This window comes from Xyrauchen texanus, chromosome 7 (genome assembly GCF_025860055.1).
Source record: "Xyrauchen texanus isolate HMW12.3.18 chromosome 7, RBS_HiC_50CHRs, whole genome shotgun sequence".
In the NCBI taxonomy this organism is placed as follows: domain Eukaryota; kingdom Metazoa; phylum Chordata; class Actinopteri; order Cypriniformes; family Catostomidae; genus Xyrauchen; species Xyrauchen texanus.
The window spans coordinates 26603643-26629647 of record NC_068282.1 but is presented as its reverse complement, the minus strand read 5'-3'; the positions used below and the strand labels follow the sequence as shown (position 1 = coordinate 26629647).

Genomic DNA, 26005 nt, shown 5'->3' with positions numbered 1-26005 from the left:
TAAACAATGGAATAAATTATTGTGCAAGAAATGTTAATTGCTTGAAATATGTAAAAAGACTTCCTAATGCATTTGAAACAGTAACTTTAACTGTTTTCCCAAAGTATGCATGACAAAGATCTTCATTGTTCATAAGGCTTTCAGTCATGTTGGATGCATATCTCTAAATATACAATGAGGCTGACCACAAGGCTTAGACATAGACATCCAATACTTTTATTTGACATTCATACATCTATATTTTACAATAAGCTTAATGCATTTATAAAAAAAAAAAAAAAACAATCCCAAAACAAGTGCTGAAGATGTATAGATCACTCAATAATGAGTTGTTTTTTTTAGTGTGTGAAAAGCCTTTTATAAAGCACACATGCACACACACACTCAGTCACACTGTCATTTTCTGTCATACAAACACATTCTCACATGTCTACATGCTAAAAGTGTGTGGTGTGGGGGGTGGGGTGGGGGTGGGGGGTAGGGGTGGACAAGTGTTGCCCTTTAGTTGTACCTTAATAGAGCGGGGCTGAATGTAAAGAAATTCAGACACCATTGAAAAAGGCACCTTGAGTACACTGTATACACAGACAAAAAGAAAATAAATGACAATAGTATAACCTTTTACTGTAGCTTCTAGAACAACGATAAAACTGTAAACCTTCACTTGCCAAAACAAATAAAATGTCACGTTTCTATACAAATACATCTGAAGCAAAATATCTTCTTGGTCATAGCAGTACCTTTTATTTTGTATTATTATTTCTTTGAATGCATATGTTAACATGTTATTCCAGATTGGCTCTGCCAGCAGAGAGCAATCTTGATGTAAAGTTATTACACTTTATGTCACAAAATATATGCTGCTGCCCACTTAATGAAGCATTATCTGTTGCAACCTACCCCATGCATGTTTTCCATTTGAGTGAGCAGCCATCATTCTCAAAATTACACAACAAAAACCAAGAAAGATATTCAATGCTATAGTCACAGTTAGTTCCTCTTACAAGGCCGAGGCTATTCCAACATAGTGTAACCTGTACATTAATTTATAAAAATCTATAGACACAATTCTTTGCTTTGCGAGAAATGCGCTTGACTCAAAATATTCCAATCTCCAATCAAAATTACCCAAATAACTTCAGAAAAGTATGTTTTTTGTTATAAAATACTGTATTCTCAAAAAACTGATTTAAATGTTTTACATTCCATCCTTCCAACAAAATAAAGCTTTTTATAACTCAAAATGTAAAAACACTCTCAACAATAATATATATTCATATGTAAATATAAACAATAATGTGACAAGAGACCATAATGTGGTTGTATGGTCAAATGTAGAGGAAACCATTTAGATGGGCTTTTCCTGCCAAGTTCTTTTTTTTTTTCCTTGTCCGATTGACACAGTGTGGCACTAAAATTTTGAATGATTGTACAAGTCAGGGTCATATAATGCCAGTGCTTGCTCAGCATGCCTTTGTCAAGTCCGTCAGTAAGTCTGTTGAAGACGTGCGATATTGGATCTTGGTGTTGGTGATTGCTCCATGCTTCTGACGGAGGTGTAACCGAAGCTGACTCTTATGGCGAAAATGCAAATTGCATTTTTCACACTGAAATCAAATGAACAAAACAGTCTTTAGGGATGAAAATATATATTTTTGGTCATATTCCTGAAAAACAAAATCACTTTATTCATGCTTACATGATAGGGCTTTTCTCCTGTGTGTATTCGCAGGTGACTCTTAAGTGTCTGCAAATGGCGAAAACGGGTGCCACAGATTTCACATGGGTATGGCTTCTCTCCGGTATGAATCAGAACATGAGCACGAAGGTGAGCAACCTTGTTGAAAGAGGTCACACAGTTTTTGCAATGTTTTTTCTGTCTGTATATTTGTCTGCAACTCAGTGTAGTAAAAAGCACTTACCTGCACAAATCTAGATCCACATGTCTCACACTTGTATGGCTTTTCTCCTGAGTGAATTCGTGTGTGGGTTTTGAGGTTAGCTGGTCTGTTGAACTGAGCCCCACAGATATTGCATCTATACGGTTTCTCTCCTGCCATGCAAATGTAACGAAGTTTAGAAATGTATCTATGCAAGTTGCAGCCAAAATTACATTAAAAACAGCAGCTTATTCTTACCGGTGTGAACTGTTTTGTGACTGGCAAGGTTTCCCTTGTAGCGGAATGCTGCTTGGCAACGATCACATTTGTATGGCTTGTCACTGTGGACCTGAAGCGTGTGGCATTTCAAGGCTTCCTCCTCTGCAAACTTTGAGTCGCATTCATTACAGAAGTATGTTCCGTTTTCTGTGAGGAAAGAGAAAAACGGTTTTAGATTGGATTTGGAAGATGCAAATAGTTTCTTAGGAATCTATTTAGAAAAGTATCTCACCACAACTGGAATCGGAGTACTCCGAGTGCATCTCAGACATCTCCTCAGCCAACCGCGAGCCAGACGTGCTTGGACACACGTCGGAGTGCTGTGGAGACTGGGAGCCACAGGACGAACATTTTAAGTGGCCCCTATACAGAGAAGAGCGGCTGACTTCATTCCTCTGTGATCCCTCCAGAGTTCTGCTAAGTAAAATGTCAAATTTGAATTCTTTCTGCCGAGCAATGACTGCCACCACAAGGGTTCACTCTCATTTTGTATAGGACATTTTAATACATTTCACAAATTCCTCCCAAGAAGTAAATACTCAGTGTGCTTTAAGAGGATTGGAATGGATGAAGAGAATTTCAGTCTGGCTTTGTAGAGGTGATGGGAGGAGAACTGTTCCACAAAATACTCATAAGCCTGTAGTTCTAAAGTTTATTGCACTAAGAAACAATATATCATAATCTGTTTTTTAACACATATCATAGGTACGACACCTTTTTTCTGTACCACATTTAAAGATGATTAAAACTCTCACCTGTTGATTATGTTATTGAGACGACTGGCCTGAGGCACAGTAAAGTCCTCGCCTGGTTCACTAATTTTTGTTGTTGCCTTTGAGTCTGGATGTTCAGAGTCAGTATGGTGAAGGAAAGCAGACAAGCCTGGCCTTTGAGGGGAGTGCATTCCAGGATCACGAGGATTGGTTTCCTCTTCCTTAGAACTCTGATTGAGCACAATGAACTTGTATTTCTTCCAGTTGCGAGCTTTAGGGTCTTGTGTACCTTGAGAGGTCAGAGGTTGCGAGGCCTGTGTGAGGGCAGCGTTTTTGCTGCTGCTGGACTCTGTTGGAGAATTTGGCTGACAGTCTGATTTGAGCGGACTCTGGGGGCTGCTCATCAAGCCTTTGCGCCCATTGGAGGACATGCCCATAGAGTAGTGTTGGTGGCTCAAATGTTCCTCAGCTGGGGAACTCTGCTCTTTTCCATTCTCCCTTTGCTGCTCCTGTGCCAGGCTGCTAAAGCCGTGCTTTCTGGAACTCATGCCGATTGATTGGACAACTCCCTCCAATGTCTCCCGCTTCATATCTTCATCTCTTCCAAGCTCTCTTGAGGAGTACGAGCCAGTGTGGAAAGCATTTGCGCTTCCACTGATGGTGTTGTGGGTGAAGTCAGACAGCACAGTGTTGTTTCCATCAGCTGGTGAGCAGTGTTTGTGATGGATGATGCCCCCTTTTGAAAAGTCTGAGAATGAGTTTTTGGTGTCTGTCAGCTTGCAAAGAGGAAAGGGGAAACCTTGCATGGGAAACTGGCTATAAAGGTATGAGCTGTTAGGAGCATTGACCCCATTAAACATACAGACACCATAGGGTCTCCCATCTCTGAAAGTTGCTGCCCGTCCAGATATGTTATCCACCACCTCATGGGGTCTGTAACTGTGAACATCTTGAGGTAAAAGCAGAGGGCTAACCAAAAAATCCTCTCTGGGCAGTTTGATGGAGGAGTCACTGCATGAAAATATAGAGCAAATTAAGCAAACTGATACCTCTGTTTTCTCTCAGATTCAAGCACAACACACTGTTTCACATTCAGCATGGTGCCCTTCTTAAAGAAAGCAAAATATACCTGGACTTAATGAATCTGTGGCAGGTGTCAACAACGTGGTCCATCTGTAAGTAGATGGCGGTGTTCATGATGGCCATGATGAGGCTCTCCTTCAGTGTGAGACGTGAAGTGTACATAAACTCCAGAAGTATTGCGAAACCCTCTGGGTCAACCTTCGTGTCCAGACTTATGGCATTCAGGTTACATTTGTGGGAGTCTGTGAAAATTGAGTAGAAGAGCCCACTGTGGAGAAATTAAGATTAAGTTAACTCATTGGGTCACACTTTGGTAGGTTTTCACCACATTTTATAGGTTGCCAACATGGAAAAGGACATCATTAAAAATACAAATGCACCTGCATGCCATAAGGACAGTTTTGTGTGCTCGAAACTGTTGTCTGTTGACCAGAATCGTGACATCTGTGATGATATCTCTGCAGCGCAGTCGGTTCAGGTTGAGCAGAACATCACTTGCATGACGCGTGAATTGGATGCAGCTGTCGGCTGCACAAGCCATTTTTTCGAGATCTGTTTGGAAACAAATTGAACCATGGGTTCCAGTGCTCACTGAACAACATGCATTACAATCAGAAAAGTAGTGTATTATTCCAACATCACAAGAATATTTACAGCTCATATTAAGTGTGGGGAAAAAACTTCACATACAAAGGCAATGCTGTTTTTTGTTTAGCTTTTTAGGCAGGTAGGCCTATGTCAAACATCTATTAAGATTTTTGCTCTGTTCTTTACCAAAAATTACGTGCTGTGTATTATTATGCAAATATAATCAAATAAGACTGATTAACAGGAATAAAGACTGTTCAAGAAACCAACATTAACCTGAAAATCAATTGTAAGTGTAGTTCTCAAAGATACGGCCATATTTCTCTCTCCATTAGGTGGCGGCAAACGATAAAATGACTTGTTAGAAAACTGACTTCCACGTGACGTAGTTTTGTCGGGTCTTAAAATAATTTTTCCGTTTATCTAAATTAAATTATCTTTTCTCAGACAGCAATTGGAATCCAGAACTTGGAACAGAATTGGAACTTTATTTAAATTCACAGTTAAAAGTAACCTTTATGTCATTAAGAGTACAAATGCATTTTTAATCAAATATGTTCACAGAAATGTGCTATTTACGTATGATTTTAGCCTTCTGGGGAAAATTGCTTCTTTTGCTTTGATTTTAACGTGTGGCGAATAGATTCAAATGAGTCAACATGGCGTTAAAGCTGTTTATCGTAGTACTGTGCACCGACACGCTCCACCATTGAGGAATTAGTTGAAGAACAGACTGGAATGGTCAATTAACTCAATTCAAGAATAATGTTACAGTTGAAGCGTATTTCTTTATTAAATAACTTTTATGAATTTGGTTGCTCTTCTACAGTTGCTGTTCAGTCACATCAAGCGCCTTGACACAAATAATAGTTTAAGTGTGGGCGCCTGTAAATAGTAAGGAGAACATTTCTTACATGTTGAACATTCAGTATATGAGATTCTGTTTTCATTCGATCCTACATGTTCACAAATATACCCGCGCTATATGTGGCCAAAAAAGCTTAATCAGCCCACAACTCTAGTAATGCTCTTTGCAGGGGTAAACACCCAGATGACAGGGATGCTCTGGTCAAACAAATATACTGAAGACAGTTTCCATCATACCAGCAACCACCATAGTATACAGCAGTGCAGTACAGCACACATGTAACGGTTTGAAAAATTATGATACTTTCCTGACGAACATCTGTAGCACTAAACTGATTATACGTTATGAACAACTAGTTTTATGTCGGCAATTTTTATCAAAACCATCTTAAGTTTAGCGTCCACGAGATGTCACTCGGCACTTAACGACAACGACAGCACCTGAAACTCACACGTATCAAGTCGTATAGTCGTATTGACAGTTTCACCAGTCTTTAAAGGACATGTAAACAGAACATAAACTTCTGACGAACGCAAAAAAGTGTCAATGGCAAAGCGCACTCGCTATTGAGCTGTTATAGCATATTGCATGGTTACTCTCATTTGCCATCTTCTCATTTAACTCTTCTTAAGTGTTAAATCGTAATTAACACTTTTAGCCTATGAAACTGAACGCATATAAATGTGCTGACTACAGGAATAGAGCCCGATCCATACACGCAAACAGCGGACTGAGATTTATGAGCCACTCAATGCCAAACACCACTTTAAAGAGCTTACTTATTTTCAAATATATGTGTGCCCATCTTTCCGTTATACGTGACTATTTCCCCCCCTGAGAATTCTAGCATACAAACAAAATGGTAGATAATTTGTGAAAAAAATAAAAATACTCAAGATACATTTTCTGTTTATGACTACAAGGAAACATGTTTGCAGGTCTCTTACGCTCCAAATGTTTCAAAGTGACAACAACTACAGAACGCTGCAAACTTTTCTGACAACACATAGGCGTTAAATTATGACCGAAACTGATGCAAGAGTATAAATATTACCAATCAGTGCTAACCGCAACTTTTTATACAACGATCTCCTCGATGCACTTTGCCAAAGCAACATTAGGCTACTACTTGTAATTTTAATGAGCATTTAAAAAATAATTAGCCTCATCAATACATTAAAACTACTAATGACCAATGGAAAACAGATGCTCAAATCAGAAACCATCTCTAAGCTTAGGATGTGACTTAAATCAACACACACACACACACACACACACTTTGTAAACACAATGTACACGGGTTTTGGCACAGAACAAGACCAAAGCGAGAGTGCAGACTCCAGTTTCTGAGCTTGCTATAAAGCATGCTGAGAAAAAATGGAGTGAAATCAAACATGATTTTAGACACATTACACGCACTGCAAACCCAAGTTTATAAACGTATCTCCCTATGCGCTATTTAGTCAGCTTTGTAAACTGTCTTGTCGCTTTGGCCACAAAAAAAAAAAAAAAAACGCGCAACGTGTACTGTATAGCAAGTCTACATTTTCACTCTCCGCAGCATGTACTATTTACGATCCCACAGTGAACGAACTGACAGAGATGTGGTTCATGCAGGACGACCTGAACTGTCAAAAGTGTTTTCCCCAGGCAAAGCAAAGCTTCTCTACGTAAACTCTCCGCTCTAAAACTGTCCATAAAACCTAAAATTGTCCATAAAACACCTTAAAGATCGGTTGAGATCAACAGTAATAATTCAATAAAATAGGCAAATGAACATATGTGTGGGTAAGAGCAACAACGAGCCAGAGGAAAAGAATGTAAAAAAAATCACCTGGTAGTGCTTTCCTAGAAACTTCTTGCATCACCACTTCTAAGAACCCCAGTTCTAAGAATCAGAAGAGCTCAATTCTCGGAATTTGAGCTGACGACCATACCATTTTTAGAGGGCAGGGGAATGTCATATTTTGTTGTAAGTTGTCATTTCCCAAGTTATCTTCAATATTTTCATTTTACACGACTAAACTTCAGTAATAAACCACAATATTTCTATATTCGACGATTAGCACGAAGACGTAAACTTCGTGTTCGCGTTTTGGTCGAGAAAAATAGGTGCATCAAATGTTTAATTCCTCCTTTCATATGGACTCTTCCATAACGAGACGGTCACGTGGACAGAGAAAGTGGCTTACGTTCGTTTTCTCTTTAGCCCAGCCTCAAAATACTCAGAACTAATTTGCTATTCCATGACATAAGCAAAGTGTCCATTCATTGCCTTTCCGTTTTAAACCCACGGCCATAACCTAGTCTATACAAAACATATCTGGAGCGCTTATTCACTCGGACATTCTTTTTACTGACACCTTTTTTTAATTTTAAATGAAATCTCTTCAATGCTGTGGATCTGCTTGCCAATGCGCTAAAGGGTTTGTTTGGACGGGATTATGTATGTACGTAAATATAGGAACATAGAGCCATTGTGCTTGAAAACTGGCTTTATTCCACCTCTGGAATGTCGTTAATCTGTTTGGGAACTTTAATATTGATTACGACTGCTTTGCTCTCGTCTGTCAAATGTATTATCAGTAGAGGTGGTGAACTGCGCTTAGCAATGGGTATTTGATGAATGTGCTTAGACCGAAAGGTAGGCTAATTATACTTTGTAGAAATACTAATAGTTCTTGTTAAAGCGCTTTTTAAAAACCGTTACTTCGTCTCTAAATTGTGTTATATTTTAATTGTCGAAATTAAGCTGGCAGATGAGGTACTGCACTGGTGTGCGAGCGCGTGACCAGTGACAAGCAAAAACTGATAAACGAATTAATCTCATTCTTACGTACGACTGCGTGTATTACTAAAGCATTTGCGGAGCCTCAAGTTCCGTACATACTAGATGCCACACTCATCAAGTGTTGGGTTTTTTGTTAAGCAGTAGCCTTACCCTTCACGCTGAAACTCAGGAAAAACTTTCACAGACAAAAAATGCCGTTCGTTCACGCCCGATGTCGCCTTATGCATTTAATAAGCTGTTTTATTTACGTTGTGCTTAATTATGTCTTGAACAAAAGTTGAGTGTACAATTTGGCTATTTTCTTGTCTTTTTTTTTAAAACCCCCCACAACACTAAACTTCTATTAACGGGTCACTTTAACGCGTCCGTTGAAATTAAGCATCAAATGTCACCTAGTGTTGACTGTCCTCCGTTTATTACACATGTACACATAGTATATTTAAAGGCAATTTTATGTTTTTTTTTTTTTTAAACTGTTTCCTACAGAATATTAGATATGTAAAACTGGTCAAGAAGTAAGATTCAAATATTTAAAATTCACACAAGTACACTTTTAAGAAGAGCTGCATATTCTGACATTCCCGTGCCTTGTTACTCAGAGAGCATCTCACTCTCATTACTTTAAGATGATAAGATCGTTTTTATATCTTCATTACACTATTATTATATCTGAGACATCTGCTGACTTTATGCAGGTTTATTGATATTGATATTATGTTTTGATATGTTAATTCGAAGAAGTTTAGATCATATAGTCTTTGTGATTTTGAGTGTTTTGAGAAACAGTAGAAGAGACGGCATGTCTGGTTGGTTCTTTTCTTTAGGCTATTATCTTCTTTTGAAACCACTGATGCTTATGTGTTTTTTGTATCTACAGCATACTAAATGTGTACAGTCAGTGCTTGTCTAAATTCTGTCATTTGTCATGTTTGTTATCCAACTGCAGTAAATAGCAATTCTATGTAGGTTTCTGTTTAACCTCATTAAAAGTGTTATAGGCCAGAAGTCTAAGTTGTCACATTCAGAGACAGCAGTAGTCTCTGCAGTATCCCTCGAGACACCATCTTATCTCATTAGAGTCGCTGATAGAAAAATTAGTTTAATTGTTCCATTGGATATATTGGATAAGCAGCGGCCAACATGAAGAATCTAATTTACTTAAGTTATTCAAACTTGAAGTTCAGCTAAAACATGGCTTAGCGAGTACAGTTTCTGAGAGAGATAAAAATGACTTTTATATTGTCTTTTGGCATATAAATATATATGTATTTCTGTCTCTAATGATTTATGAAACATTCAGTAACCTATATGGTGTTCAGGTGATTTATTATTAAAAGTTAGTGTTAAGTAATAATATATGTGTACTTAATGTACGTGTGGACATATAGTTTGAAATGTGTTTTCCTCTTGACATTTTTACATTTCGAGTCTATTTGCTGAACATTGCTGAGAGTAGATTTTGAGAATGTAGTTTCATGTCGGTTGTCAGTATGAGGTTATATTAGAGTTATGATAATAATTGCTTGTAAAATCCTTACTTTGGAAAAAATATACAAATTTGCTGTCTGGGTATAACTTTTTAAGATTTTTTTTCCTGTACCAAGTTGATTTTTATAATGACCATATGGAATAGTTTGCCATGCCCTAATTATGCCCTATGACATATGTACAAGACAAGATTTGTTAATTGCTTAAGTGTATTGTAAAATCATATTTCTTTTAAAATTCCTGTAGATCCATAATGTCATACAGATAAATTAAATAAACTTTTCTTTTTGTTTTGAACATTGATTGCAAGTCTTTCATTTGCTCTGAGACCAAGAGCGTCAGTGCTTACTCGATATGGTGTACATACACTCAGACATCTATATGCTGTATACATTATCAAAAAAAGTAAATGGTGATAGTAGAGAGAATGAGATAAAAACTCATCTTTAAGTGTGTCATACTCACAGTTTGTCTTACACTTTTGCTCTATTAGGCTAACAGTAAATGGACAGCTCTGACCTTATACTACTTTTTACATAACTATAATCTTTAGTTTTTAATTTGATCTAACCCACTCTGTAATCACAAAGAAATTTCATCAGGAACTTTTGTGTTTGTTTTTTATTACCTTATAGTAATTTTTATTTTTTTTTAGCAGAATTTAAGGGGGAAATGCATCTGCAAGTGCATCCATAATTTCAAGTGGTAGTTCTGTATGAAACGCACACTTAATACTGTTGTTAAAATAATGAACTGAAGCGCAAAACTGGCTTCACATGAAGGAATCACAATCTGGATCACTTACCTGTTGATTACTTTTATTTACATACGTAGTCAGGTGTGAAACAAATGTTTGCAGGCTAAGTGAATCATATTCTGACATGCTCACCTGGGTAACTTCGTTTGTGGCTCCAGGTGGGGGGAGGTGGTCTGTCCTCCCTTGAGCCGTTCATACCCTGACACAGGAGGAGCATCTGTTGGGCTGTGGTGGAAAGGATAAGAATTTCAGTACAAATGTGACAGAAGACCTTCATGTTTAAAACTTATTTGCATTTCCCCCCCAAACAGATCCAATGCTTTTCTCTAGATTTGGTGTTGTTGTTGTTTGTGCTGCCTTAATATGTTGCAAGAATAATTGACTGATTTAGGGATAAAGATTCAGATATCAACACCAACACACACACACATACACACACACACACCGAACCTGACAATGACTTAATCGCACACTTTATCATATGACATAATTGATTTAGTCTGTCTATTTAGACTATGATTACATTTTTTGATTGGTGTTTGTAGTTATTATACCCAAATCCATGTATGACATTTATCTTTCAAAAAAATAGGGCTCTACTTAAAACCGCACAGGCCATGAGTACATTTAAGGCTATGTAGCAAAATTCTTCCTCACTCACCTGGTCTTTGGCTTTGACTTGGCAGTCACATAACCCAATAAAAGGGATTTATTTTTCCTGTTTTTTAAGAAAAGGTAAGCTCTTATATATATATATATATATATATATATATATATATATATATATATATATATATATATATATATATATATATATATACACCCATGTCACTTGCATAAGCAAATGAGTCTATGGTCTTAACCAGTGTGGAAGAACAGATTTGTATATTACTTATTTTTCTTCCTGCTGTTTATCTCTGTCTAAGTCTTTTTGTGTTGTAATAGTATCTTGTCAAGTGATTTGCATTATTTTCACAGACATTTTTTTATCAGATATTGTATAGTTTGCGACTGAATAGTTTTTTTTGTTGTTGTTGTTGTTGAGTTCTGTGTGGATGGCAACAGTGTCAGTTTTTCAGTGTTGTTTTGGGGAAGTGAAATGATGGAACATCACCAGCAAATAAATTACATACAATGTCAACCTCATGTGACCCCATAGCATGACTCAAAGGATAAAGATCAGTGAGATCAAGATAAAATCAAGAAAGTGAAAAAGTGACAGAACCTGACACGGTTTTCCTTTTCTGAATCTTTGAATTATGTTTCAAAACATGACTGTTAAAAACTCTTGACTTCATTATATCATGATATTTTCGATATAATAATAACCCAAATAAAATAATTTAATAAAATATATATACATATTTATTCCCAGTTTCTGTTCGGGGCACCATGCTCTCAATAATTTTTCTTACGTGAAATAGTCTCCTTTCTTCTACTTTTTCTTTTTATGCCTGTTTCTGTCTAAACCACTTCAATCTGAAACACTCTTTTGTGGTCTGATCAAATAGTTTGATAATGTACTAAAGTTGCGGTTTTTTATCACCATAAAGCTTTCTCATAATTGTGCCCCCCGTTGTAAAAGACTTCTCAAATAAAAGCAACCTGGAGATTTATGCAAATAATAATGCTCAGTTTATATCTTTACAGTGCTTTTACTCTAGCAATAATTAACATATTTAGTCGCTGATATACTGTAGACAAAAGTACTCGAGGCATCTCTTAACATGTTATTACTGATATGAAATGTTTGCCTTATAATTACCCTCAAAGAAATATGTCACTATTGTTGAAGTGTACAAGACAGGAAGACATGCTCCAAAAATAGTTTGCCTCTGTGCTACCTTGGCTAGTTGCACCCCGGATTGTGTGGGCTGATTTTTGAAGAACAGAGGTGGAACAGACATATGTGATGGAACACCTCTTTACTTTCTTGTGATAATCTTGCTTCTGCAGTTATGATAGAAGTGACAGCTTGAATATTTTTGACCTTCTGATGACAGCCCACAATTTAAAATAACATTTTAACAACAACCCATATAAAATGCATTTAATGTTGTAAAGAGTTAGAAGTAATTTACTTTCCTCACTTTAACACTCACTGATTGACCTACTTTGTTTTTTGGCCTGCGGAGAAAATTGAATCAACTTTATCAGTAGATAAATTTACTTTTCTGACCCACTAATATATTTTTCCAGCTTTAATTCAAGTTTATTAGTTTATAGAACATCTAATTGTTGTAGATGGGACAGTGAGACAATCTGGCAGATTTGTTTCTGAATTCTCACAGCATCAAATGAAGTATTTATTAGATATACACACATTAAGCACTTTATTATGGACACCTGTACACCTACTTATCCATGCAATTATCTAATCAGCCAATCATGTAGCAGCAGTGTAATGCATACAACCATGAAGATACAGGTCAGGAGTTTCAGTTAATGTTCGCATCAACTATCAGAATGGGGGAAAAAATGTGATCTCAGTTATTTTGACTGTGGCATGATTGTTGGTGCCAGACATGCTGGTTTGAATATTTCTGAAACCGCTGATCTCCTGGGATTTTCACGCATAACAGTCTCTACAGTTTACTCAGAATGATTCCAAAAACAAAAAACATCCAGTGAGTGGCAGTTCTGTGGACAGAAACTGGTTCGAGCTGACAGAAAGGCTGTGGTAACTCCAATAACCACTCTGTACAATTGTAGTGAGCAGAATAGCATCTCAGAAGACACAACACGTTGAACCTTTAAGCAGATGGACCATAATGTCCCTAATAAAGTGCTCAGTAAGTGTAACTTACAATTGTCAAGCCCTTATGAGTTTCTGAAGATGATACAATTTGCCTTATCTTAACGTATAGTCATGGAAAAAGAAAGTAATTAGATGATTCACCCTGAATCAAGGAAGGTGAATTGATGTTCTCTACCAAATGATTTTGGTGATTATTTACAACATCCCTTGGATAAACATACTTTTTCCCTAACATTCACATAACTGCTTTCTTGATTAAAAAACTCATTTTTCTCAATGGAATCACACAGACATCCACCCATCTGGGTCAGGCACCCCACTAAAAACACCTCAGGTGTTTGGTAACCAACAGGGAAAAGTGTCTGAAGTAGTTAAGGCCCTCCATCACAACAACCACCGATTCAGCACAGCCAAACAAAGAGCATGTTGAGCTTCAAAACAAAGAGCAGCGTCAACTTTATTTAATCCACTGGAGGGTTGTTTAAGGTGCTCCAATGTGGTTTTGCATAATACACGGCCATAAAAGCCTCCAGAATTTTGGAGAGAAATGTGTAATTTACCATGGCCCCCTGCAGTGCCCAGCCACATGTGCGTGAGATAATTACTGCAAAACCTTGGCAAACTTTTAGCCAACAAATTCAACACAAAAATAAATGACCCACTTAGAAAAGCTGGGTAGGGTGAGGAGATAATGGAGCCTTGATCAATACTGCATGTGTTACATGAACAGTTCATATCTACTGAGCATCATGTATGGTTGACACATGATTATGGTGACATCATTGGGTTGTTCCCTGGCCACTCTGTGAGTGATTCTGCTTCTGTTTGAAAGGGAAGCAGGCTAGTGATGATAGAGGATCATTATTATTCAATCTTATACTTTATTGTTTCATGAAACATTTGGACAATAATCAGCTGTTTGTTATATTGGCAGTGATCTGCTCTGCTTCACAATTTCCTTAACTTTTTACTTTCAACTTGTAAAACAACTGTCTGATGATGCTGAATTGGCACAGTGCACTGCCCATTTACATTTGCCTGAGCACTGGAAGCTGCCCCACAGTCTTTTTTTACATGAACGGCAAATTTATAACCCCATCTGAGAGCAACTTTTTTGTGTTTTTTAATTTCTTTTGCCAGCTTCAGCCTTCATTGTCAGCGAAGTCTTGAGCCAACTGTGTTCATCAGAGGAATGATGCAACGGAGCTGTAACAAGGAGCGGATCCGCTGTTAGCAAGAGCACAGAGGTCCTTTAAGTTCTTTAAGATAAAAAAAAAAAAACTGCTTCTTGATTGTGAATAAAAATTCAGAAGATGGCCTTTTCTTTTCAAAATTTCCATAGAGAATATAAATCTGTATTATGGATAAACACTTTTTCATATCAGTTTTATGCAAAGTTTACACATCACACTTTTTATAGGTATATACACCGTCTCATGTGTCTTTCTTTAGGAAATTATGAATCTAGCACAGCTATAAAATATCTAGCTCTAAAAGATACATATTTCCCCCAACGTACTACATCAAAATTGTGCCCTTTTTATTATCATTTTTACTTGTTTTTACAAACAAGTGCATGACCTCATAATGCCAGAGAAACATTTAAAGCACTGTTGCATCTTGAAGCAAGTGTACAAAAGTTACTCTAAATTATGAGTACAATTGTGAGTTTAAAGTCTGTATTGGCATTGATGCAAAGTGTAATTAGAATACTGTATCACTGTCTATGATGTGCTGCTACACAGTCATTGAATGTTCTCTCGGCAAGTCTTTTTTTATTAATCTATTTACCGCTATTAGAGTTATGTAACAAATACACCAGTACTTTACTTTGGGTTTAATAGTGATAATATTATCCACCTTTTTAGAAAACACAGACGGTTGATAACAGCTGTTTCAGTGTTCAATGTAATCTGTTAAGCCAACTCTTAAAGTCTGAAAGAAGATTGGATTCCTGTCTGTGATGAGAAACCCTGAAGTGTCAGTTTTGTTATCACTCAGTCTTGTATCTGTTTTTCTCACGCTGGCTGACCTCATGATTGGCTTACTAAGCAACAGGCCTCCATGAGTTGTAAATATGAACTATTTACAGAAACAGATTCTACAACATATTATTTCCAGATAATTCTATCTCCCAATTAGAAGTATCACTAACCACTATCACAACACACATTTCCTAAAAGCTTAGGTGAACTTATACTGATTTACTGATCAGTTCCATTTATATCTCCAGTGAAGCCATAAGGTACGAGAGGCCATGCTATATTGTCAATATAGTCACAGTTTAAGGTTGATGTTAGCAGACTGATACACTGTGAATTCGGCGACAGTAGGTCGATTATTCTACTGCTAAAATCAGTCTGTGTTTAGCTAAATTCAAACTATTGTCCTTAGTGGCTGAAGCTGGAAGTGTTGATAAATGTATTAGCACATGTGAACTCCAGTTTCTGGGTGAAATTTCCATAGATTGGCACCAAAAGCAAGTTGTATTTTTAGTTGTAAATGATTCAATACAGTCGACGGGAATGCATATTTTATTTACCTTATGCCCTAATACAAAAACCCAAACCCCTAAGCCTAACAGTCTCTTTAGTAAAAATTTCATTTGAGAGCAAAAACGCAACCTCTGAATCACTCTCACAGTTGTTTATGTGAACGCAATTACTTCCTGGTTCCCAAGGGACCAGAACACTCATCTCGAAGGTTGCTATCAGAAGCGCCAGAGGGAAAGGTGATCATAACCGAATTGATGCAAAAATGACTGACGGGGGATGCTGCTTAACAGTAAATTGGCAGAATAGGGTCGATCTTAGGGTACATAAATATTTGGAAGCAATCAATTTCCTAAGATCATGTTGTTGTTTTGCACCAGGGGTGCCCGCATGATTCTGATCAATGGTATGCTGAAGACAATAAACAAATAAAAAATCATTATTCGTATATGAATTATTGGTTTACATTATGCTTTCTTAATTCAAACATTTTAATTTAACTTTAATTTAAATATTCTAATTTAATCTTAAATAATTTTTATGATAAACTCAAACCTCTTAAATTGAGTTCAATTTCACAATAATTTGTATGCGCTAGATCTGTCAATTGTCCTGTTATCACAATAGACATTACTAACAAAGCAATAGTCTTACATTTTTTCTCCCCTTTTCTCCCAAATTTGGAATGCCCAATTCATAATGTGCTCTAAGTCCTCATGGTGGCTTAGTGATCGCCTCAATCCAGGTGGCGGAGGATGAATCTCAGTTGCTTACGCATCTGAGACCGTCAATCCGTGCATCTTATCACCTGGCTTGTTGAGCATGTTACCGTGGAAACAGTGCATGTGGAGGCTTCACGCTATTCCCCGCGGCATCCACGCGCATCTCACCACGTGCCCCACCGAAAGCGAGAACAACATTATAGCGACCACAAGGAGGTTACCCCATGTGACTCTACCCTCCCTAGCAACCAGGCCAATTTGGTTGCTTAGGAGACCTGGCTGGAGTCAATCAGCACGCCCTGGATTCGAACTCGCGACTCCAAGGGTGGTAGTCAGCATTTTACTCGCTGAGCTACCCAGGCACCAATAGGCTCTACATTTCTGATTAAAGTCAGAAACCAATGCCTACCTTACAACTAAAAATACTCCTTGTCCCTGACGTGTCAAATTCATTCATTCTTTGTGAATGTTCATTAGTGCCAAGCCTGTGAGGCGCATCTCAGTTCAGAAATTGAGTTCAGAAACTGTACTCTGCATGCTTTTATTATGTTTTTTAAAACTAGTTGGGTTTCCATCCAACAATTTTTTTATTAGAATTCTGAAATTGTGCATAAGAAATCCTGAATGGAAAATGTTGATGTGCGAATAAACTCTCAAATTCGCTTTAAATTTAATGTGCTAGGCAGATGCGAATTTTCTAGAGTTTCCCATTAGTTAAAATGCGCATTAAGGTGATGGAAAGAGTTTATTTGCAAATCAATGACATGTTTTGATGTGACTGGCCCAATGACAGGTCCAACCTTGGCACTCAATTCTTTGAACATAGCCCTTGACATTCGGAAATCTTTAACTCAAGTGGGTCCTCACAATCTGCCAGAACAGTTTTGAGCACGGGGGCTCTCAGGTATGCGCAGGCTGGTGGCATGTAGGCATCGCAGCCCATTTCAACCCTCATTAAATAAGATATTACACGCATTCTACGGCATCTCTTAGCAGAATTTAATAAAACAAAGCACAATTGCTCCAATCCTGTAAATAAAACTTTCCCTGAAGGAAGTCATTCAGCTGCTCCATCATGACAAGGAGGGCAGTGGCGGAGCTAGGGGCCTGGACACCCCATTGGCCACCCCACTTCCAGTTGCTGTTTTAGTAATTTTGTTGGTCATTTTTTTGGCACAAATTTGTTCTTTAGAGGTGAAATCATCTTTGCACCAATGTACAAACTTAACATATGCGCACACCAAGTTTGCCAAACCTCTCCATTCCGGGTGTCAGATAATGCGATGGATAGATCAAGATATTAGATAGAAACTCATAAGGATTCATATTTTCTTTGTCACGTTTTTAGAAACATGATTAAAAATGCAAAACGTTTAGATGGAATCCCAGCTATTGTTATATGATAGGCTATCATGAAAAGTTATTACAATTACATTTTCCTTGTCAGCTCCAGATTAACAATCAAATATGTTGAGCGTCCCGCCAATCACATTCTTTCAAAAAATTATTCGAGTTTTGCTCTTGTTTGAAACATCTGACCGCCTTTAATTCAGTTTGTGTTTTTTTAAATGTATTTTATTTAGTATGTAATATAATTTTATTATTTTAGTGTGTGGTTATTTTTCCCAATGTATTTTTACATAAAAATACACACGTCACCTTTAATTTAGAAATGAAGTAACAGAGAATTATTATTGAAATGCTGGTAATTTTAGGGTACGCAGTGTGCCCACTGTTTAGCACGAGTGCCTTCAACCCCTTCAGTTGTGACTTTATTCACAATATAGCATGGCCAAGAGTACCTTATTGCTTTTATAAAACTGTTAATAAATGATAATAATATATTGGACACAATTTTTCATTAAAACATTTATTTAATAAGCAAATGAATAAAGTGATAGGTTTTTAGATTATAAGATATAGACCTTATTCACGCTAGTGCTATCATTGATTTTTGAGGGGAATAAAAACTAGCCTGGAAGGGATAGACTTACTGTCTCATTTCAATTTTCACATCACTTGAAGTTTTTTGTTTACTGAAATGTCTTGGAAAGATATGTTTTTAATGTTTCATCAGCAGAAAAATAAAAAAATACTTTAAACAACTTAACAACCCATTGAAGAGAATGGAGGTGTATACGTTACAGCCTTGATTTCTTTCCCATCAAAAATCATAGAAGGTGCTGCTGTGAATAATGTCTATAACAGCAACATTATTATATAGGTGCTGTGCAATAATATACACAGAAGCTAGGTGAACAGGTGTTTGGAATCAGAGCTTTAACTATAGCATATGTTTTAGCATGGCTGGAATGCTTTATTGATCAATCAGCATCTAGGATCAGGATCTTTTTAACTTGAATTATGTTTAGAAACAAAATACAAAAAAAAAAACAGTCCCAGCATTTAATTAGTGTACACATTTTGGGGGCAAAGCACAGTGTTTATAGGCTATTTCTCATAGAGTTGCCCTTGAAAGTCAGTTATTATAGGGAGCTTGTGAAACATTCTCACATGATGGACATCTTGATTTTGCAGGCTGAAGATAATTGGTCTTTTGCTGCTGTAACATTTTAGCAAGACACAACCAGAAAATAAAGCTGGTATGTATTTAACACCTACAGTATTTTGTTCTCTTAACTCCTCAGCTGCGGTGAGAAAACCAACCTGATTGTGGTCAGATCTGATGTTTCATATTTTCTTACATCCTACATTAAATTTACCATGCACACTCAGTTTATGAGAAGCTTCAATGAGGATTTTGTTGTAATGGAAGGCATTTTATTATTAGGAAGTATTCAGGAAGTAACAGGAAGTTGGAACCAGACACTTCAGGCTGACATATATGTAGCAGATTCGATTTAGACTGAGACGTGGGCCTCACCATCTCAAGGTTTTGCATGTGAACTGATCAGCACAGGATGCCACAGCCTAAACACCAGTAGGAGGGCTGGGGGTTGCAGAGTGATGGAGGTACTGCCTCTTTGCCTACATCGAAGCAGTAACATTACAGATGTGGGTATGCACTCTGCAAGCAGGGCCTGGCATGGAGGTGGTGGGGGGATGGGTGAAGGCACATGGCTGTCACACTGACGCATAAGCGCCACTCTATTCCATACAATTAAAGTAAATGAAAGTGAAAGGTTAGCATTCTGTGTTCCAATCCACGAAAGTGGAAAAAGTTGAAAGTGTTTGGAACTACTTTTTTTTAGTTTTGGTTGAACTATTTATTTTATTAAAGTGGCCACTTTGAAGAAATGAAGAAATTATCAAAATAACTTTTATATGAACATGATTTTCATTGGTTCTCTTCTAGTTGCTCCTTTTCTTTTTTAGATGTGTACATACAGTATCTATAGGGTATATTTGGGATGCGCCGATGTATTGGACAATTATTCACCACATTAAAACATTAGGAATAATGGTAATAAGCATGAAAACACCGATATGAAAAACTGATGGTTTATTTATAATTCATTTGTGACACACTTTTTAAAAACTCTGTGAATTCAAATAAAAAGCCACAATATGTAGAAGGGTTGGCTCTCCTAAGAACATGTAATATTACATTTGTATTCTTTCTCGTTCTCATATTAATGCAGATAAAACACCAAAACGGACAGTTGTGAAAGTGGCACTTAACTATAGGCTACATGATGAGGGAAAGCATCCAAAACACTTTGAAACAAGCAGACTTTGACTTCTGAGCTATAAGAAATTGCAAATTATATTTTGGAAATAAGAAAATATATATAGCTCGGTGGCACTGTCGCCTCACAGCAAGAAGGTCCTAGGTTTGAGTCCCGGCTAAACTAGGGCCTTTCTGTGTGGAGTTTGCATGTTCTCCCCGTGTTTGTGTGCGTTTCCTCCGGGTGCCTTGTTTTCCCCCACAAGTCCAAAAATAACATGCAGGTTAAGTGAATTGGAGACTCTAAATTGCCCTTATGTGTGTGAGTGAGAGTCCACCAGTCACTGGGGGTTGCGTCAGGAAGGGCATCCGGCATAAATCTTGTGCCAAATCAAATATAATATCGGACTATCACGAAGCGGACCCTACACCTATGTGGGACAAACGCTAGGAAAGAGAGAGATAGATATATATACTAAAATAAATTGCTTCCACTTAACAATTTGTCTAAAACGTTTAATTCGTTTGCATTTTGGCAGCTACAAAATCCATGTGGTTAAAAAGAGAGTAAGTAGTGTAACAATAACACTAACACCTACAACACCTGCTTATAAAAACATTCATGTAAGTGTAAACAAAAAGTTTTTTGAAAGTGTTAAACAAATGTATCTCTTTCTGTAAGGAACTGGTCTCTAGTGTTACACTGACTGTAGCATTTGCTTATGTGAATCGTATGAATTATATAGCACCTGTTTGGCGGTATCTCTGCAGATTTGATAATTGCCTTTTTAAAGGACCAAATGCATCCATAAGTGCAGCTGCTCTACCACACCCAGCAGCAGTCCTCATGGAGATCAGCACATTCACTTTTGGAAAAATCTTTAGTGACTCAGAGACAGTGGTAGGAAACACATTGCATCACACATTGGAAGCGTAATACAGTTTGAGTTTTAGTTTATGAGGCAAGCCTGCCAAAACTCGTGGAAATGTTTTCCCATAGTGTGCTGGCAAGAGTAGTTTTTGCGTGTGATGAATATAATGTGTTAAAGCACAGGATGTTTGTGCGTTTCTGAAAGTGCAAATATTGTGCCTTCAACCAATCTAAACATATTCTTATTCTGAAAAGGGGTTTAGTCACCTGCTTCACCTATACACTCCAAAATATTGTTTTTGCCATGGAAGTTTTGTCTAAAACATTTTGTTGGATCCTTCAAAAATGTTTGATAGTTCTCATTGTAAGTTCTTTCTTCTAACAAAATTTTGGTTAGACACACAATAGTCAACATTCTGACCTTGCCTTTTACTGGCTCTGTATTAGTTTATTTTGGAAAAACACTGGTACAAACAAGTGTTTAAATAGGGCCAGGGTGCATCTAGTTTTGGGCAAATGAAAGTCTATGGCAGCCTAAAAGCAAAATAGATACCAAAACGTGATGAGTGGCCAAAATGAAAAAGGAGAGCACAAGAACTAGAGTGGAAGAATTCAGTGTTGTGGAATTTTTCTGTTTTCCCTGGAGATGAGGTTGTTTTCTGAGCCCTGCGCCACCTGGTGGATTGTATAAAGGAGAAAGTGTAGAACAGATCTCGGTTTTCTTTTCAGATTAACAGTTTTTATTGATTCATACAATTGACAAAGAAAAGCAAAACATATATTCACAGAATCAACAATTAACCCCATTATTTCCTTTCCCCCCTCCTAATACCCAACCCCACCCTAACCCTCAAAAATATCCCTGTGGTCACACTTGAATATACACACACACACAAAACACGCGCATGCACGCACACAAACACACACACAAAAGAAAGAAAAAACAATTAAAACATAAATAAATAAATAAAAATAATCAAACACATTTAAAACTACACTTCTCTGTCCACTGCCCCTCGCCGAGAGCACTCCAAGAAGGCCAAGTAGCTGGCCCATTTTTTATTAAATGAATCTAACTTGCCTAGACTTCTACATGACATTTCCTCGAATGCCGCCACCCTCCCCATCTCTGTGCACCACTCTTGAAATGTCGGAACACCAGCTGAATTCCATCCCCTTAGAACAACCTGTCTGCCAGTCATAACACTGGCTAGGACCCAATTTCTTTTAGATATTTATCCCCTATATTAATGACTGCACCATCGTCTAAAATACAGAGTCTGGGGCAAAATGCTATTTGAGTGCCCAACATAAAACTCTGAACATCATCCAAAATTCTTGGATCATAACACACCACCAAAAACATGGGTTGTGTCTCCATCTTCTGATTGGCATCACCAGCAGGTGGGTGTGTCTTTCAGACTAAGCCTATACAATCTCGAAGGGATCCAATAGAATCAATGTAAAATCTTAAATTGCACAAGTTGCACCCTTGCATATCTAGATGTAGACTTGATGTTTTTGTTTTTTTTATCCTAGCCCACACTCCCTCCTTCAGTACCAAGTTTAGATCTTCCTCCCGCAATCTCTTGAGAAAAGCAGAAGCTCCATCCCCCAGACTCTGAATTAGCAGGGAGTAATACACCAATGCCTCATGACCTTTTCCAAAAGCAGTAATCACCACTCCCAGTGTATCTTCCGCTTTTGGGGGGTGCTACTCCCAAAAATAGTACAGAGCAGGTGGTGCAGCTGTAAATACCTAAAGAACTGAGACCTGGGAATCCCAAAATGTTGAACAATATTTTCAAAAGATCTCAACACTCCACTCACATATAGGACACCAGCATATTAACCTCCCTCTCAATCCACTCTGTCCAGCAGAAAGGAGACTAATTAATACATTATTTTGGGTTCAGCCATATGTTCGAGGCTACATTTAAATAAATGTCTGAATTAAACACTATGGACACTTTTGTACATTCTGAGTGCAAATGTGAGATAATGGGATGTAACTTAACTTCTTTGGATAGTTTGATAGAAAGGCTTTGCAATGACCAAATGGAGGCAAGAACTTCCTGTTCAATACAAAACCAGGGAGGGGATCTCTCAGGTGGAAGTGACCAATGAGCCAAATGTCCGAATGCATAATAATAAAATAAAATCTTGGGTAGGCCTAGCCCACCTTTGTCAATCGGCCTATGCAACTTACTGAAATGTAATCTGGGACGTTTACCATTCCAAATGAAGGACTTTGCTATGCTATCAAATTGCTTGAAATAAGAAAGGGGAACATCTATGGGGAGAGATTGTAGCAGGTATTTAAATTTTGGAATACAATTCACTTTAAAAACATTCACCTTCCCAATCATAGATAAATGTAATGAAGCCCACCTGCCCACATCACTCGAAAACATTTTTATTAAAGGGTCAAAATTAACTAACTAAATCACATAAATTTGCTGGGAATAGAATACCCAAATAATTAATGCCCTATTTGGGCCACTGGAAGGTGCCTGGCTGAAAAGCTGTTACCGGGCAGTATGCTGTCAGTGACAAAGCTTCGGATTTAGACCAATTAACTCTGTATCTTGAGAACTTAGAAAAGGAATTAATAATTCTCTGCAGGCAAGGCATAGATCTAGTGGGTTTGGAGGCAAATAATAAAATATGATCTGCATAAAGCAAAAGCTTATGCGCCATACCTCCCGCCATCACCCCTGGAAAATCATCCACCTTTCTTATCATGGCTGCTAATGGTTCCAGAGCAAGACAGAACAATAATGGGAATATCCAGAGTAAAATTATTTGAAATTAATCAATTTGTTTGTACCACCACTACCGGGTGTCTATAAAGTAACTTAATCTATCCAATGAAAGTATTCCCATATATTTCCAAAATCTTAAAAAGATAATCCCATTCTACCATATCAAACGCCTTTTCGGCATCAAGTGAGATGGCAGCAACCGGAGACTGATCATTCACCACTGACCACATGATACCTATGAAATGCCTAATGTTATCAGAAGAGCTACGACCCCGAATAAGATCTCTTGTTTTTAACTGGACTTTTCAGATTGTGAAAATTTACACACCCAGGTTGTATTTGTACAGTGTGTACACTATGTAAATTCAAAGCCCTCAAATTACAAAGATGACATTTATCACTTGTAAACCATTCAGGCCTCCCTTTGAAACAATACTAGTGAGCCACTCTCTTCTCAAATCTCATCATATTTCAGAGAATTCAGAGAGCTTTGGAAGGCAGGACATCAAAAATTTGAAAATATGACTCTCTTTTTCATAATCCTACCCCATAACGCTCTTAACCTATCATGAACCAGTTTGCCAAAGAGCCTGTTTATTTGTTGTCATTGTTTTTAAGTGTCAAGGGAACTCTCTTTGATCATTATCAGAGAAATGCAGCTTTTCATGTGCTCTGCTTTTAGTGTAGGCTAAAACTGCTATTTGAATGCAACAAATGCACATTTAAGACATGCAAAAGTATAGAATAAATTTTTTGAGTGGCTTACATGATGAGTGGTATTAAGTTTATGTACTCACTCCTCAAGATTTATTAACCTTAATCTTCAGGCGATTATTAAACCCATTCATTATAATGTGCACTATCATCTACACCTTGCCTTACATTGTGGTGCAAGACTAATTTCTCAAACAACCTAATCCCTTTAAGAATCAAGCATTCAATCTCATGCTCTTGTGTGGAATTGGGATTTGTAGAAATGTGTTGGACTAAATTTTTATGCCAATGAGTTCGCTTTTATCATTTAATGTAAATAAAAACCACTGCCACTGGGAATGAAAATGCTACATGGATTTTGAGCTCAGCCTTTCTGAAGGTATTGTCTAAATTAGAGACAAAAATAAAGATAGTAATTCACCATAGAAATAGATTTAACCTTTCATATGATCATGATAATCCCATTGAATTTCCTACTTTAATCCTTTTCAACCTGCAGTTGCTTTCAGGACAATCTACTGTTTGTCTCACCTTTTTGGCTTCCTTTTGCAAACCCTGTATTTATGTGCATAATAAAGGGATCGTTCACCCGAAAATTATAAATCTCTTATGATTTACTCACCTTCATCTTACTTCAAACATGTATGACTTACTTTTTTCCATGGAATACAAAAGATGATATTAGGCAGAATGTCAGCCTTAGTCACAAGTTACTAACATTGAAGAGTAAATAGTAACAAAAGCATCTTCTTTGCACTTTGCAGTGGCAGATACTATTTGCACCCCTAATTAAAAACTAACTATAACTCCATAATGTGCATTGTGTTTATTTAGAACCCCAGAGACCTACACCAACCCCTACCTCTTAACCTAGCCCTAACCTTCCCTTACAAAAATTAGATTAACATGGTTACTATATTAAATACTATATTATATGCTATATACCATATACTATAACACCATATTACTGTAGTTACACCATTATTAATTGCAATAAAACTGTGTCTTCTGCCAAAAAGACATTGTAACTACAGTATTACTATAGTAAAACCATGGTTACCCGGATCAAACCTTTCTCTCAACTCTCTTCATCATGACCAAGTCACTGTGAGGAAATCAACCTTTATATACATTTTTATTTATCATTATAAATAAGTAGTTGTGACTAGGAAGAGGGCGGGACTACGGAACTACGCATACCCGGCCCCAATCGGGCTAATCAGCCGAGGAGAGGGATAAGTGCAACGAGATGCGGCAGTTCGGGAGAGAGAGAGAGAGCTACATGCAGCTGCCCTATATGTGTTTATGTTTGTTAAAACATTACTTTGATGCTTCGTCCGGTTCCCGCCTCCTCCTTTCCATTGAACCCTGTTACAGTAGTATTAATGGAAATTTATGTAAAACTACAATTAAAACTCCACTACATTTGGAGACAGGAAACAGGATTAGAAAAGTCGGAATCGAACCTGGGTCGTCTGCATGAAAAAAGCACATTTAAATCATCTTTACACACTAAGCTATTGCAGCAACACTTAATGGTGCAATATGTAAAAATGTTCATGTAATATTCGCCTTTTTATTTGCCAATGTGTGAACAGCTAGTAACGC

At 37.4% G+C, this 26005-nt stretch overlaps 1 protein-coding gene and 1 long non-coding RNA gene across 4 annotated transcripts; one reads left to right on the top strand and one right to left on the bottom strand.

Annotated features, from left to right (window-relative positions):
* Positions 1–460: 460 nt before the first annotated feature.
* LOC127646753 (B-cell lymphoma 6 protein homolog) lies at positions 461–10746 on the bottom strand. 3 transcript variants are annotated; one of them, XM_052130617.1, is made up of 9 exons: positions 10580–10746; positions 4336–4507; positions 4002–4223; positions 2915–3883; positions 2392–2573; positions 2139–2306; positions 1923–2053; positions 1700–1837; positions 461–1607 (listed from the first exon to the last, which is right to left on the bottom strand). In XM_052130617.1, the coding sequence occupies exons 1-9, from the start codon at positions 10722–10724 to the stop codon at positions 1464–1466; spliced, it is 2271 nt and encodes a 756-aa protein (XP_051986577.1). In that variant the 5' UTR covers positions 10725–10746; the 3' UTR covers positions 461–1463. The 3 variants fall into 3 exon arrangements, with proteins under 3 accessions (XP_051986577.1, XP_051986575.1, XP_051986576.1); XM_052130615.1 differs by lacking the exon at positions 10580–10746 and adding an exon at positions 7246–7350 and having other exon boundaries at positions 2392–2576; XM_052130616.1 differs by lacking the exon at positions 10580–10746 and adding an exon at positions 7246–7350.
* Positions 7668–19018, top strand: LOC127646755 (uncharacterized). Its single transcript, XR_007970952.1, has 3 exons — positions 7668–8055; positions 14346–14452; positions 18958–19018. It is a non-coding gene; the product is annotated as an uncharacterized LOC127646755 (long non-coding RNA).
* Positions 19019–26005: the final 6987 nt, after the last annotated feature.